The 16373-nt window shown below is 49.3% G+C and overlaps 1 protein-coding gene across 10 annotated transcripts in view; it reads right to left on the bottom strand.

Annotated features, from left to right (window-relative positions):
• CELF6 (CUGBP Elav-like family member 6) overlaps nucleotides 1-16373 on the bottom strand; it is a 196132-nt gene that overhangs the window by 20659 nt on the left and 159100 nt on the right. For 9 of the 10 annotated variants that reach the window (XM_083475851.1, XM_083475849.1, XM_083475853.1 and 6 more), the window contains 4 exons: nucleotides 7198-7341; nucleotides 4338-4482; nucleotides 3366-3515; nucleotides 1652-1714 (listed from right to left, as the gene is read on the bottom strand). In XM_083475851.1, the coding sequence (XP_083331977.1) occupies nucleotides 1652-1714; nucleotides 3366-3515; nucleotides 4338-4482; nucleotides 7198-7341 (502 nt within the window). The remainder of the gene's footprint in view (nucleotides 1-1651; nucleotides 1715-3365; nucleotides 3516-4337; nucleotides 4483-7197; nucleotides 7342-16373) is intronic. The other variant, XM_083475854.1, reaches the window with a different exon arrangement.

Below are 16373 nucleotides of genomic sequence, written 5' to 3'. Positions count from 1 at the left end.
TATATAAAATAGAATTAAGGGAATTCAAACAAACAACAAACAACAAGGGGGTCTGATTTTACAGGTCATGGGAAGCCTGGGCAGAAAGGCACGTGAAAGTCACCAAAAATGTACTTCTCCTTTGATAATGTTCAAATGCCATTTCTTCTCCCATGATCTGATGGAAAATGGTCGGGGGGAAACGCAGAAGAAACTTTCAGCACAGCACTACAGTTTGGCTCCATCCATCAACCAGGGAGCTAAGGTGCCAATGGGAGGTCGCATTCTCTGTGTCCCAGGAAGAGAATCATGGCAAGGTGGGAGACCAACTTGGTGCCATCATTTGGGCAGAGAAAGAGCAGCTGCAGGAAGCCTGCTGCCAACTCCCGGTAGTCCTGGGACTACAGAGTTGAAGGGAAGCTTGTTTTGGTTCCATCCATCAGACTGGGACTAAATTCTGCTGGGTTGAGGGGTCAACACACACTGCTCTTGCTGATATGCCCTCTTCTACATAACAGGAAAAGAAGCCCTGCCCTTCATTTCACCCACTCATCAGACTAGCAGTTGACTAGCCCAGCAGTACCATCCATGGGCACAAAAGGACCATGTGTCACCATTAGGACAAATAATGGGCCACTGCTACAGTCTGTTGCCTCAACTGCGGCTATTTTGGGGCTTCATATACCATATTTTTTGCTCCATAAGACGCACCTAGTTTTTAGAGGGCGAATGCAAGAAAAAAAATATTCTTTAAAGGGAGCGCTGAGCAGAGTCTGTATGCATCCCAGGCTCTGCTCAGCGCTCCCTTTCATGAGCCATGTGGAATGTGTATGTGGCACTTGCAGGCTTTTTCTCCTCGGGGGGTCGTGAAAGGCTCTTGGGAGCTTTTCCAGGAGGTGGGGGAAGGGACAGAGGGGCTAAGCCAGAAGCTAGAACAGCAAGAGGGAGCACTGCACAGCGATCCCTCTCGCTGGTCTGGCTTCTGGGATAGCCGCGCGAAGCCTCCTCAGGGCAGCAGGATGAAGGCTTCCCATGCCCTGAAGAGGCTTCGCACGGCTAAGCCAGAAGCTAGAACAGCAAGAGGGAGCACTGCACAGCGATCTCTCTCGCTGGTCTGGATTAGCCGCACAGCCTGCATTCGCTCCATAAGACGCACACAAATTTCCCCTTACTTTTTAGGAGGGAAAAACTGTGTCTTATACAGCGAAAATTATGGTAAGTTGCGTTTCAGCTTCTGGACATGTGGAGTTTTCTTTCTGCTGTAGGGGCTTGACATTCTGCCGCTCTCATGGGCAAGACATCTTGTGTTTGCTTGTTCTCAAACACTCCCTTCCTAGTTTCTTTGGCGTGTTTCTTGACACCAAACCTGCAGCAGCTGGGCCCTGATATATTCCACCAAGAACCACCTTTCCTTCCTAGTATAAGATACGTTCCCCCAAAGCTGCCCACTCCTACTTCAGGTGTGCCACAGAATGGAGAAGCCAGGATTCCTTAAGGAGGAGTGGAGAAATTTTATCCCTACCCCCACAGCATCCTCCTTGCATCTGGCTCTTTTGCTCATGCTCAACATTATCACAAAGATGCCATGGAAAGATGGAAAGATGCAGGGAAAGAGGGAAAGGCAGACAGAGAGAGGGGAGGCGAGGAGGACAGGCAAAGCAATGTTTGAGACCTGCATAGTGCTGCATGCCTGCGTAGGCTTGTTGGAGGGGGTCTGCCACAGTGGGACTTTGAGCTGGGAAGAGAAAAGAAGGAAGAAGGAAGAGAGTAAGCAAGTGCAACTAAAGGAGAACAGCTTTCAGAGCAGCACAATCACTGGGGCAGGCAGCAAACCACTCGAGATATCTCCTTGGCTTCCCATCACGTTCCTCTTCCTCTGTTGCTCCTCAGAGTCTAGCTACATGTGCCACAAACTACTTGAGAGCAAACTACACAAACTGCATGACACGACTCTGGTTCTTTGATCCAGCTCCTCATCCTCCTGGACCTCTTGGATCCTCTAACTTTTGCCCTATTTGTTACCGTTAATGGCCACATATCTGAGAACAACAGGCTGGGTCCAGTGCAAACATTTGCTCTAAGGCAATAGGCCTGCTGCCCTTCTCTGTGGACAGAGGAACTCTAAGGACTTGCCCACACCTCCATTTGCTTCCCCTGCCCCTGGGGAAACCTGCAGTTTAGAGCTGACTAGGAACAAATAGGGTTTTCCAGGGATTGTCGTTTGCTCTGATTTAGCACTAAAGAGTGGGTTTTCCAGAGCAAAGAAAATGCAAACGGCTTGGAGATCTGTACCTAGAAAGCACAGGACAAGTGGAAAATGACCTGGACATGTGTTTTCTAGGCATGTGACAAGCTGGATGAGCCCTAAGATCTCATAGCTAGCTCAGAGTGAGCAATGGAGGGAACTTGCAGGTTGTGGATGCAACACAGCTCCCTGAGATCTCATCCCCTAAGGAATCATTTCCCAAGCTGGTGCCCTCCAGGTGTTGCTAGCCTACAACTCCCATCATTCCTCCCCACTGCTCATGCTATCTGGGAATTGTTGCCCAACAACATTTGGAGGGCACCAGGTTGGGAAAGTCTGCAATAAGGCAATGGCATCATTAGAAGGTTGCTGGAAATTAGTTTAAGTTCAACAGCCATTCAGTGCAGGTAGGCAAATACCTGAAAAAGGCAGCAAAGGCTTGGACTGTGTAAATTCTCTAGTTGTGACTGACACCAGCTGTGAAACTGGCTTAGGAACCAAGGCAGCCGTGCACTGCTTGGTAGCCAAAGGTGAGCAGAAATCCCATGCAGGTGAGTGCATTGAATTCTATCAAGGGAGCAAGCAGAGGTGGAGGACAGAAGGATCTCTCCATTCCTCCTCAATCAGTCATCTTGGTTTTTCTCCGCTGGCTGCCTAGAAAGAGAACCTATCCCTCAGCTCTGTTCCTCTTCCATCTGCCTGCTTTGTAGAAAGCTTTTTTCTTTTTTACTAGACTTCTAAGAGGCTGGTGTCCTGCATTTTCATCCTAGCTGAGAAAGAGGAAGCTTCCCATCCAAGGCAACCAGCACAGGACACAGGATACTAGCCTGTTAGCAAAAATAGGTCAGGGTAGTAACTTTTGCAAGCTTAGTTACAAGACCGGACTAAGGAAGTGAGCAGGGCACTTTTAAAAAATGATACATAATCTCCCAAAGTGCATATGCATCAACATAGGGGCATAGTTGCACATAGAGAGACAGGGCTGAGTTTCCTGTTTGCTCTTTATACTGTGCCAGCTGGGCATTTAAGTCCTCCTGGGGTCCCAAAGGACTAGTTTTCCTCTTGCAGCCAAATGGTAGGGAGCTTGAACTGCACACCCATTATTTCCCGCCTCCATTTTTTTATTGGCCAAAAACCTTACCTGGGTATGGATGGATTCCATTGGTGTAAATAGTTTCTGATGCTGGCTGCCCATTGGTCTGTGGTGGGAGAGGGCTGAATCCATTCACCCCGATGGGTGTGGCTATGCTGGGAACAGGTGCTGTGCTGATCCCCGGAGGTGTGCTTGTACCTATGGACCACCAAGAAGTTGGGGAGAAAGAGACAAATTAGAGATGGCCTTTGATGCTGGCTATTTCTCAAACACATTGATGCTTTTGAATTATGGTACTGGAGGAGACTCTTGAGAGTCCCATGGACTGCAAGAAGATCAAACGTATCCATTCTTAAGGAAATCAGCCCTGAGTGCTCACTGGAAGGACAGATCCTGAAGCTGAGGCTCCAGTACTTTGGCCACCTCATGAGAAGAGAAGACTCCCTGGAAAAGACCCTGATGTTGGGAAAGATGGAGGGCACAAGAAGAAGGGGACGACAGAGGACGAGATGGTTGGACAGTGTTCTCGAAGCTACAAACATGAGTCTGACCAAACTGCGGGAGGCAGTGGAAGATAGGAGTGCCTGGCGTGCTCTGGTCCATGGGGTCACGAAGAGTCAGACACAACTAAATGACTAAACAACAACAACATTTCTCAAACACAGAGGATGGGTGAGGTCTCTGACTGGAACAGGTAGGAATCCGGTTGGTTGAAGTTAGCTGTTAAAAACCAATCCACTTCTTCATCTGGGCTGTTTTGCAGTCATCAAGAGTGAATGAGTCCTGGTCATTGCCAGTTTGGTCCCAAAATGCATATTTGAACGCACACTTTAGGCTAGGATGTGTATTACGGTACATGTAACTTCACAGGAGAACTGGACTGCAAAATTTGGAAAAAGTGTGAGCTCTGAATTCTGACCATATTTTGGTCCATTTTTGTTTTGGAAACTGTCTGTTCTGTATGTCTGCCTTCGAATGTGAACTGAGCTGAATTTCTCTACCATCCCTAGTGGCAAATACCTGATGAGGGTGTCATGGGAGCAGCAACCAACCCGCTGACGTTAAACGCCGCCATCTGTTGCATCTGTGCCGCTGCAATAGCCGCCATGGGGTTGAGGCAAGTTCCTTGTGCTGCAGCCATCAGAGCTGCCTGCTGCTGCATTATCTTAAGGAAAGAAAGGCAGGCATGGGGGCAGAGAGAAGGAAAAGAAACGGAGTAAGCAAGAGGGGCAGCAGTGGAGGCGGGGAAGAGAGAGGAGGAGAAGGAACAACCAAGAACAGGAAGCAGAGGACACAGAGGAGGAGGAGGAGGAGGAAGAAGGGGAGAAACAAGAAGGTGCAAGTTAGTTTTGCCTTTGTTACCCAAGAGCCTTTTCCAGCTGTTGACACTGGGCATGGCAGGAATGTAGGAAGATGTCTTATGCTGAGTAGTGTGTCTAACAGTATTGTGTACAACAGCTTTCCCCAAATTGATGTTCTCCAGGTGTTGCAGGACTACAAGTCCCACCAGCCCCCGACAGCACAGCCAACCATCAGCGATGAGGGAAGTTGGTGTTGGAAACATCTGGAGGGTATCCTGTTGGAGAAGGCTGGCAATAGGGCCCAGGTACCTTATTTCCCTGAGGCACCACCGAGGCAGCTCTCAGGCAAAAGGAGCTTCCAGTCGGACATCTGCTATTCTGCTATGCTGCCCATGGAATGGCCAGAGATGGTGCTGCAGTTGTTTCAGTCCAGGGACCAACAGAGGCCTGGCTTGCCCTAACCTCTAGGCTAGATTACTGCAACACATTATACATGCGGCTGCCTCTGATGACGGACTGGAAACTTCCGCTGGTGCAGAATCCAGCCACCAGGTTGCTTACTGAAGCAAAACAGTTTGATCATATAATGCCAATCCTTGGCAGACTGCACTGACTGCCAGTTAGTTTCTGGGTGGGCCAAATTCAAAGTGCTGATGTTGCCCTATAATGCCTTAAATCAGCGGTTCTCAACCTGTGGGTCCCCAGATGTTGTTGGACTACAACTCCCATCACCCGAGCTCTGGCCTTGCTAGCCAGGGGTGATGGGAGTTGTAGTTCAACAACATCTGGGGACCCACAGAAAGGCTGCCCTAAATGGTTCAGGACTGCAATACCTCAAGGACTGTCTTTCTCCATATGAACCTGCCCAGACCCTGTGACTATCCTCTGAGGCCCTTCTTTGTGCGCCTCCTCCATGAGAGATCCAGCGGATGGCAACACAAGATCAGGCCTTTTCTGCAGTGCCTCCCTGTTTGTGGAATGCTCTCCCCAGAGAGGCTCACCTGGCGTCTCTATTACATATCTTCAGGCCTCTATAACCAGATATTTGTCTGGTTAAACAATTTGTGGCCAATTTGTGATGGGGGACACAGTTTGTTGTTTTGTTTGTTATTATGTTATGTCTTTTGATACTGTAAACTGCCCTATGGTCCTCAGATGAAAGGTGGTATTTGAATTGTAATAATAATAATAATAATAATAATAATAATAATAATAATAATAATGTGGTACCTTGGGTTACATACGCTTCAGGTTACAGACTCCGCTAACTCAGAAATAGTGCTTCAGGTTAAGAACTTTGCTTCAGGATGAGAACAGAAATTGTGTTCTGGCGGTGCGATGGCAGTGGGAGGCCCCATTAGCTAAAGTGGTGCTTCAGGTTAAGAACAGTTTCGGGTTAAGAACGGACCTCCGGAATGAATTAAGTACTTAACCCGAGGTACCACTGTAATATAATATTGTTTCAGGCATGGTTCCCTAGTCTAAGTAATAGGGAAAAGCACAGGGTTTCAGCACCTTCACCACTTGTGCAGAACGGCAGATTTCAGCTTGCCTGACAAACTCTTCTGCACAGCAAGGAAAGCTGCAGGCCCTGTGTCCTCTGTTCCACCTGCACCTGAGTGAGAGAAGGTGCAAGCCGAGCTATGTGGCCACTTGCCTGCCTGCTCTATAACAGGAACACCAGCCTGCCTTAGATCTCATCATCAGACCCCTGTCTATCTGCTCTAGACTGATTGGAAGAGTCCTGCAGCTGAATCAGGGCAAATGCCCCAACTAGTCCAGTATCTTGTTCTCACAGCAGCCAACCAGATGCCTATGGGAAATGCTCTCTCCACTTGGGCTTCCCAGGAAGTGATATTCAGAGGAGGTAGTATGTATGTATGTATTCTGGCTAATAGCCTTATCATTCATTCATTCATTGATTTATCTAACCCTCTTTTAAAGTCATTCCAACTTGGTGGCTACATGTTATTGGAGCTAATCACGTAGCTTGGCTAAACACTGTATAAAGGAGGACTGTGATGTTTGCCTCTGACACTGCAGCCTTCTGCCTACTTCTCTTTGCTATCTGGCAGCAGTTTCCTTTGGAACAGCTATCAGGACAAAGAGCAGCAGCATTTCCTCCAGAGGTTGACACTTCATCCATATCTTCCACCTCCAAACCTCTGTTCTGGGCTCTTAGAGCTTGCAAGGCCTTTTCCTTTGGTGATCTCTCTCCACTGTTGACACTCCTACTCTGTTCAGCTCCCAGCTAATCTTTCAGCTTACACAGGAGTCAACAAGCCACCTGGGTCCATCAGACCTCTTGACTTGTCTTCCCAGTTAATGCAAAACCTGCTTTCCCAAGAAGGCGACCTCCAGATTTTTTGGAGAACAACTTCCATCATCCACCCTGGCTGGGGCTGATAGGAATTGTGGTACAAAGCATAGCAGGAGCACCAGCTGTCGTCCTTGGAAGCTGTCTCTGCCATCCAGTGTGAGTTCACCGCCCACCTACAGCTAAGCTAGCCCCCTCTGGCTTATCCAGTTCTAAATGCGTCCACCTTATAGGGCTGGCAGCGGATTGCAGCATCTCCTACCGCTTGCGTATATGCCCCGTAGGCTCCAAACTGGATCGTCATTGGATTGAAGATCCCCAGCTGTCCTGCCATCTGATGCATCCGCCGAAGGGTCCTCTCCTTGTCTGTGTCAGCAAACTTCACCACCAGGCTGGACGATGCTCCCTAGCAGAGTGGACAGAGAAACAGAGGCACAAACAGAGAGAGTGGGGCAGAGTGTATCCATTGCTCCTGTATGAAGCGGTGGCAGCTGGCACATAATTCACATCCCCCCCCCACCCCTCCAGCAAGGACAAGCAATACGGATGATGGCATAAGGATAACAACTAGGGCACATCATTTCTGCTAGAGAGACACAGGCAGGCGTTAGGCTAGCCAAACAGGTGTGCTGAAAAAGTTGTTTGAATAGCTCCTTTGAGAAACTGAATCATAGACTTGCAGAGCTGGGACCACAAGGGTCAACTAGTCCTGCAATGCAGGAATCCTTTTGCCCAACATGGCGCTCAAACCCAGATATTAAGAGTCTCATGTTCTTCCGACTGAGCCATCCTGGCACTTGCATGTAGCAAGATGGTTGTCTTGGACTACATCCCCCAACCCTTGGCCCATTGGCCAAGCTGGGTGTGGACGATGGGAGCTGGAGCCCAAGAACACCTGGAAGGACACTGGTTTACAAGCATACCTGCCAATATTTGAAAACCACAGTGGTGTTATTTTCTCCTGCCCTTCAGGATTCGGGGGGGGGGGCATACATGGCCAATCGTCCTTTGATCTTCACAACAGCCCTATGAGATGGGTTAGGCTGAGAGTGGATTGGCCCAGCATCACTTCAGTGGAAGGAGAACCAGGCTTTCACCAGGTGGAAGTTCAACACATTAGCCACTACATGGTACTGGCTCTCAGGAGATTTTGACCCGGCCTCCTGAGCTCCCTGCCCATGCCCCTGGTCCCGCTCCCACTACCCCGGCCATGGTCACCAGTCAACCATCTACAAAATTAGGGTTTAAATAAATTAGAAAGACATTTGTAAATAAAAGGACACAACAAGCAAATAAGCTTCCATTTACTTCTGGGCTCAGGCAAACTGGATAAAGTAAAACCTCTGTATGCAGTGCTTTTTTCTGGGGGTACTCAAGAGTACGCAGTACTAGCAGCTCCACCCCCACCCCACCCCGCCACGTTAAAAGTGTGGCACTTACTGTGGCAACCATGGTGAGTACCAGAACCATTTTTTTCTAAAAAGAAAGCACTGTCTGTCTGACCTCTTTCATCTACCAAAATTCTCCCACAACAGAAACTCTCTCCTCTTTTGCAACCAGTCAGCCTAGATGCATGGCCAAGGTGGCAAAATTAAAACCAGCTGATTCATAAGCAGAACCTGCAACAAAATGTTGCAACGTTTGAGTATTTTCATGTTCCAGGCAGGCAGGCATTTATGCTGGCCTCCTCCTCCAGCCGAGCACTCTATTCTCCATGCCTCCCTCTTAGTTTTGTGTTTTTCTTTTTTTGATATTCCTGGCCATTGAGCGTTCTCACTTCTCATTTAGCTGTTCTGGTTTATTTTTAATTTTTAAAGAGTTATTGGTACTTCTACAAATACGATGGTGATCAACGAATGTTCACAAATATGGGTCCACTTTTAAAACAGCACCCTCTGTATTGTAATTTATTCTGTTTGTAAGCCATCCTTCAACTTGAAGTTTCCCAGGACAGTGCACAAACAATTCATTGAAATCCAGCACGGGTTGTATCCAATGCAGTGATATATTTGTTGTGCTGTGGGGCATCATAGTGCAAGGGAAAACATTACCAAAGATTTTCTGCAACGGATTTCCCAAGAAGAACCAGCTCCTGTGCAATAAGCTTCCTCTAGTGCAGTGTTTCCCAACCTTGGGCCTCCAGCTGTTTTCAAACTACAATTCCCATCATCCCTGACCACTGGTCTTGCTAGCTAAGGATTATGGGAGTTGTAGTCCAAAAACAGCTGGAGGCCCAAGGTTGGGAAATGCTGCTCTAGTGCAATTGCACTGGATTCCTTCCTTGAACAACCTTTAAAGTCTGACATCCGCTAGCACAAGAGCTCTTGTGCTCATGGACAAACAACGCTGGCCCCCTTGGTACTTTGTTATGGGTGCTGACTGTTAGCAGGAGATGCCTGGCAGTGCTATGATTTCCTCCACACAACAAACTACAGTTCTCAGGATTCTTTGTGTGCAGGGGAAGCCATGACCGTTAAAGTGGTATAAGAGTTCTTTAAATGTATGGTGTAGGTGAAGAAGTCCTTCTGGAAAAAAAAGTTTTTGAGGAGGGACGGATAAGGCACTTGGACTTTGAACCCCTGAAAATGTATTTCTTTAACCTCAGTCACCTTAGCGGGATGTGAGGAGATTCAGAAACAGCCAAGCATCTCCTTTGCTCCTCTGAGTATTTATCCCATCTCTTTGATTTCAATAGAGTGAGATAATTGTGATTAGCACGTACCATTGTGCGTGCGTGAGCCCCCCCCCTCTAAAGGCTGCTGCTGTTCCAACCAACCACACCAGATCAGAGTTCATCTTCAGCACAGCTTCCCTGCCAGGAGCAATCTCTGATCAATGCAGACCTCTTTTATAATCACGGCCGGTTCCCTGGGCTCTTTCCCCTTTCTTTCGCCTTCATTTAGAACTGTGACCTTCATTGTTAATTAAATGGCAGTTTTCTCAAGCCAGTGATTGAATTACCTCCTAACACCTGCCTAGAGAGCACAGCTGCTGATCAGAATAAACGATGGGCCCTGCGTTATTTTTACAACAAGTGATTTGATCCCCAAGATTCTGATCCAATCAAAGAGAGGATAAATTAGCCGGTGATTGGATTAAGGAGAAAAACACTGTCTTGTGAGGGGTGGGGGCCTGCTCTGTGGGGCTACCCTTTTCTATACGGCTGTGAGCGGCTCCTGAGATTGCTTTTCTAGTTTTGTTTTTAAGGAAAGAAAATGGTATTTTCATAAGGCACTGTCTCTGAGAGATTGCTTTACTGCTTGAGGTGTGGAACCTCAGTCCCTGGGGGCCAAATGCAGTTCTTTGGGTCTCTCTGACTGGTCCTCAGGACCAAAACCCTCTTTAAAACTTACTGCCAACTGAAATCTTTTCATCCAACCTATCTCATTGGGGCAGCTGTGAGGATAAAATGGAGATGACAGAGAACAGCAAATTTCAACTAGTCACCCTGTTCATGCAAAGTTTATCTGCTTGCCTCGTGCAAATGAACTCCCCTTCCCTCTCCTTCCTCCATGTGCCCCCCACCTTGTCTGGGTTTTCTTGCAACTCCGCCCCCCTCTGAGCAGGGGCACAGGGCAAGGAAAAGGAGGGAAAGTTCTGTTGAGCAAGCAGAATTCCTTGTAGGAAGGGGATAACTTGTTAGGGAATCACTCTGCAAAGAAACAAGTAAACGTTTCTAGAAGGTTCCAGAGGAAAGGAACAACATGCAGAATTGTAAAGGTGTGAAAATCCCAATGGAAATAGTTTTTTTCAAAAACGAAGGGGATAGTTCAGAGCCTGTGAATCCAGAATCATATCATTCTGTTATTGGAAGTTTATTGTATATTTCACATTGGAGCAGATCAGATTTGTTATTCTGTTGGAATTCTGAGTAGACTTGTAAGTAATCCTACTGAAAATACATGGAAAGGACTAAAATGCATTTTTCGTTTACAAAATACACTTGACTATTGTTTAAAATTATCATCTTCAGGATCAGAAGTTCATTCATTGATAGTGGTTGGGCAAATCTACCAGACAGAAAATCAGTGTTTGGGATGGTGCTTCAGTTTAGTAATTCTTTGGTGGGATGGAAGTCCAGGAAACAAGGGATTGTAGCCACTTCCTCCACGGAAGCTGAATACAGTGCTCTATCAGACTTATGTAATGAATTGAAGTACTATGTACAGATTCTCAATGACTTAGGTGTAAAATGTAATTATCCAGTACAAGTACGGGAGGATAATCAGGCAGTCATTGCAATGGTGGAGTTTGAACTGTTTAAAGGTAGAACAAAACATGTAGAGATTAAATATCAAAATGTAAAAGAAATTGTGAAGCAAAATCTGAAAAAGCTACAATATTGTGAAAGCAGGCAAAATGTGGCAGATGTATTTACAAAATTGCTTACGTTTGAAAGACATGCTCAACTAGTTGAGAAGTTGGGAATTGTGTTGCATGGTGTGCGAATACTTTGTATATATTCATAATAATGTTTTGTTTCTGTGAGACTGAGAGGGGGTGTAAGGGAATCGTTCTGCAAAGAAACAAAAGTTTCTAGAAGGTTCCAGAGCTTTTCCTTTAAATTTGGGAGTGGCACTCTGATCTTAATTAGTGTCAGCTGGAAGTGCTAATAAAAAGACCACTCCCACTTCGTGTTTGCAGACACCTGATAGCAAATGTCTGTCAGAAGAGTGTTGCCTATGAAGTCTGTTGGAGGACTGTTGCTATGATTTACAATGTGCTGGAGATAAGACTTTTGTTTGATAGTATACTGTTTGTGTTAACAGTCGAAAGATTTCCTTTGCAACCTTAATGCATGTAACCGGTCTGGGAATAAAATATTTTGACCAAGTCTTCACAGTTTGGTGAGTCATCTTTTAAAATAACTTTGTCATTGTTCCATGTGTGAGAGAAAGAAGATAAACTTAGCTAAAACAATTCCTTCCCGTAGCACCTTAAAGACCAACTAAGTTAGTTCTAGGTCTTTAAGGTGCTACTGGAAGGAATTTTTTTATTTTGACTATGGCAGACCAACACGGCTACCTATCTGTAACTTTGCTAAAACAGTTTAAAAGAGGTTTTGCCTAGTCACCAGTATCTGTACAGCGAAAGTGTGTGGATGGTAACCTCTAATATAACTTTGTTCAATACAACCCTTGTGCCATGAGCTTCTTGGAGGAAGGGTGGAATAAAAACACAATAATAAATGGGTAATAGATGTATTTTTTATGCTCTGCAGAGGTGGGTGAGCTGAGATGATGAGTTAAAGGAGAGTGGGAGGGAATTCCAGCTGCTTAATTGCTGCGTGTTATGCTGTGATTGAAAACACAGGAACAGGGCCAATGACAAAGGCTTCTGGTTCCTTGAGAGCAGCCTGGGAAAGAGCCTAGGACTGCTTATCTGTCAATTTCAATATAGCTTCCAAGCGGTTAGCTGGCCACCTCTGTTTTTCTTCTCTATCTGCAGGGCGTACAAAACTTCCCCACCATAAGTCAAATTGTGGTGCATCTAGCTTAGTACTGCAGACTCCAGCCTTCCCTCTCCAGACATTTTGGACGACAGTCATCACCATCCGTCACCATTAGCCCTGCTGGCTGGGGCTGATGGGAGTTGAAATTCAAAACATCTGGAAGGCACAAGGTTGGAGAAGGCTGGTCTACTTCGGGGTCCTCACTCCAGGGTCCTAGGCTGGTGGGGCAGTGTCCCAATTCCCCCAAATGAGCCAGACTCCACTGCCATGTGAATATTCCCTGCTTCCTGATGGACCTTTTAGTCCCTGTCCTCCTCTTTGGTATTGTGGAATTGACAGGGTCGCCAAGTGCCAACCTCTACAACCAAACGGTGCAGAGCAGTTAAGGATCGCTGTGCTTGCTCTCTCCCACTTTGCTAGTTCCTTCGTCTACCGTCCTCCTCTTGCAGCTGTGCTCATGAGGATGCTTTAGCTTTCATCCCACAGCAGGCAGGAAGGGAAGGGCTGCTGAAGTTGAAGGGCAGGGTGTACAATGGCTAGATCCAGATAGCCACAGTGAGGCTATCTGGGTTGATATCTGCTGGTCCCAATGCAGGAGACCCTATGGCCTTCCAGATGTTGCTGGATTCCAGCACCCATCAGCCTCAGCCAGCAGTGCCAATGCTCAGGAAAGATAGGAGCTGCAGTCATTCTGGGCACATCAGGTGATGTTCAGCCTATGTCACTTTTGCATGTGTTCATTCATGGAGCCATCCCGTTTCTGCATTAATCTGCAACCCCCCCCCCCCCCGTATCTGCGTGAAAATGAAGATTTAAGTAAAACTTGCATGTGCATTTCAATGTATTTTTCTCATAAAATATATATTTCCTCTCAAAATTTCTGAACTATCTATCTATGTATGTGTCAGGGCTGCCGCCCAGTCCCAGCTCACATAGGACCAAGTCAGCCAGCGTTCAGTTTCAAAGAGTCTTTATTGGATTACAGGTTCCATTTCCAAACTGCAACGTGCAGCCCTACTTCTTCTAGGTCAGAACGACGAAGACCCGTCTGAGTCTCCGCCTCTAGCGCACCAGCTTAATACCCTAGCCTTGCTCCACCTCCTGCGCCTTTCCTTCCGTCTCTGGGTCCTCCTGCCCCCCTGGGTCTCTCCCTTCCTACTCTCTTCTGACGCGGACCCCCCTGACCCTTCCGCCTCCTTGCGGCGGGCTTTGGGACCCGGTTCACTCTCTGGGCTGCTGACTGCGCCAGCTTCCGTTACATTTGAACTTGGCGCGCGCGCCCAACTCTCCACTTTCCTCTTGATCGTTTCCTCGCTCCCCGAGGTGGGCGTGACTACTCCTGACTCATGCCCTCCCTCCTTCTGAAAGTCTCCGGAGCCCGATATCTGGTCCCCTTTCTCCCCGCTGCTCCCGGCTGGGAACGTGGGTCCCGATCTCCAACTGCTGCTTTCTGATCCCTCTCTGGACCCTTCTTCCTGGGGTGTCCCCCTGCTCTCCCCCCTTGCTCTGGCTGCTGGCGCTCCCTTCTGGGAATCCTCGGACTCGCTAGACAGGCTCGGTGATCTCGGGTCGTCATCCCCACTCATCCTTCCTTCGTATTCCTCCCCCTCGCTCTCTGTCTCCTCCCTTCTCTGCGTCTCTGCTCCTGAACCCCTGACATCCATCCCCTCCTCGAAGCCCCCCCCTTCCCCCCTCCCCGCTTTCAAGGGTGGTTGGTGGGTGCTCCGTCATCACGGGAGTGAATGTCGGATACAGTTCGCTCCCCGTTGCTGGCCGCCAACTGAAGACCTCCGAGTCTTCCTCCCCGCGTTCGTCAACGGTGGTCTCCTCCGCCTCCATTTCGGTGCCGCCGTGCTCGAAACCAAGGTCCTCCCCGCAAACGTCCATGTCCGTCTCTGCGTCTGTCGCTGGACCTGGTGTCTCCTGCCACTTCCGGCGCCACTGCTCCTCTGGCCGATCGTCCCACCAATACGAGTTGTCGGACGCCGAACCCTCCGGTGACCCCTCTGGGGAACGTGTGCGCGGTGCGGGTTCCCCTTCCGAGTCGAAGCCATGGAACGTGCTGGAGGAAAGCGTGGGCGTGAACAACCAGTCGTCGAAGAAGCCCGCTGGCATAGGTCTGTGTGGGAAAAGGGCATGAAACTCATCCTTGAGCAGGGGTTCCTCCAAGGCGTAGTCCGGCACCCAGCTATTAGTACTGGCCCGGGTGCCCTCCCTTGCTAGTAGATATTCTACTCCGTCTTCCCCCCATCTGGAGTCCAAAATCTCCATGACTTCGTTGATGGGGTCCTGCTGTGGCAATCTTCCCACCTCCGTCCGCTCCGGAGACTGACTCGGTGCCGTTCCTGGTTCCTGGAACCTGTGCGGTGCCCTGTAGGGAGTGAGCACCGACCTGTGGAACACCGGATGCATCCTGGAACCCTCTGGTAGCACCAGCCGGAAAGCCACCGGGTTGATCTGCGCTTCGACTCGGTATGGACCGAGTTGCTTGTGCCCTAGCTTCCTCTTGGCTAACGATCGGGTCGGCACCGCGTGGGCTGCCAACCAGACCCAGTCTCCCACTCGGATCTCCTCGCCAACTCGCCTGTGCTTGTCAGCTTGGACCTTGTATGCGTGCTTCGCCAGCTCCAGCTGCCGTCTGAGTTGATCGTGGACCTCTTGCAACTCAGATGCGAAAGCGTCCGCCGTCTGTGGTTCCCCTTCCCCCACTCTGTCCAGTCCCGGGAAGGTTCTGGGATTCCTCCCATTGTTGGCGAAGAACGGCGTCACCCCTGTGGATACGTGTTTCGTGTTGTTGTAGGCGAATTCGGCGAGCGGCAGGTAATCCACCCACGTCGCAGGCTGTTGATTGGCATAGCATCTCAGGTACTGCTGCATGATGGCATTGACCCTCTCCGCTTGCCCGTTGGTCTGCGGGTGCCTTGCCGATGTCAGGTTGATTTTGACGTTCAGGAAGCCCATCAGCTTTTGCCAGAAATTCGAGATGAACTGGCGTCCGCGGTCGGACAGTATAGACCGCGGCAGCCCGTGCACTTTGAACACGTGATCTATGAACAATTTGGCTGTGTGTTCTGCCGTGGCCACCTTCGCACACGGTATGAAATGTGCCATCTTGGTGAACAAGTCCACCACCACTAGTACAGCTGTCTTGCCTCTCGAGCTGGGTAGATCCGTGACAAAGTCCAGGGCCACTCTCTCCCATGGTTCAAACGGCGTTTGCAGCGGTTCCAGCAGTCCCGCCGGTGGTTTGTGCACCGGCTTGGCCCTCTGGCAGGTGTCGCACCTCGCGACGTAGTCCGCGACTTCCCCCCTCAGTCTGGGCCACCAAAAGTCTCTTGCGACCAATTCCACCGTTTTTTCTGTGCCAAAGTGCCCGGCCGTGGGTGCGTCGTGCAGCTGCTGCAGTACCCGGGCGCGAAGTTCGTCTCCCGGCACGTAGACGGCCCCTTTACGTAAGAGCAAGCCGTCTCGTATCTGGAACTCGTCGCCCTTCGCCGTGCCCTTGTGCACCTCTGCCATCTTCGCCTGCGCGAATGAGTCGTCCGTCAACGCCCGTCGCACCGCATCCAGGTCTACTGTGGCTGAAGCGCACGCCCACGCTGTTGGCGCGAAGATGTGCATGGCCGCCGCTGGCGTCGCCTCTTCGAGGTACTGCGGTTTTCGGGACAGGGCATCCGCCATGATGTTGGTGTCGCCCGGGACGTACTCAATTCGGAAATTGAAGTCAGCAAAGAACTCCGCCCAACGGATCTGCCTCTGGTTCAGGAACCGAGCCGTGCGCCAGTGCTCCAGATTCTTGTGGTCCGTGCAGACCTGCACCGTGTGCTTGGCGCCGATCAGGAAGTGCCTCCACGCCTTGAAAGCTGCATGAATGGCAAGCAGCTCCCTATCCCAGATGGTGTAGTTCTGCTCCGACTTGCTGAGCTTTCTGGAGTAGAACGCCCCCGGCCTCCAGACCCCCTGCGGGTCCTTCTGCAGCAGTACCG

This window comes from Podarcis liolepis, assembly GCF_965112155.1.
Source record: "Podarcis liolepis genome assembly, chromosome: 14".
In the NCBI taxonomy this organism is placed as follows: Eukaryota; Metazoa; Chordata; class Lepidosauria; order Squamata; family Lacertidae; genus Podarcis; species Podarcis liolepis.
The sequence above is the reverse complement of the archived record's forward strand: the minus strand, read 5'-3'. Positions and strand labels throughout refer to the sequence as shown.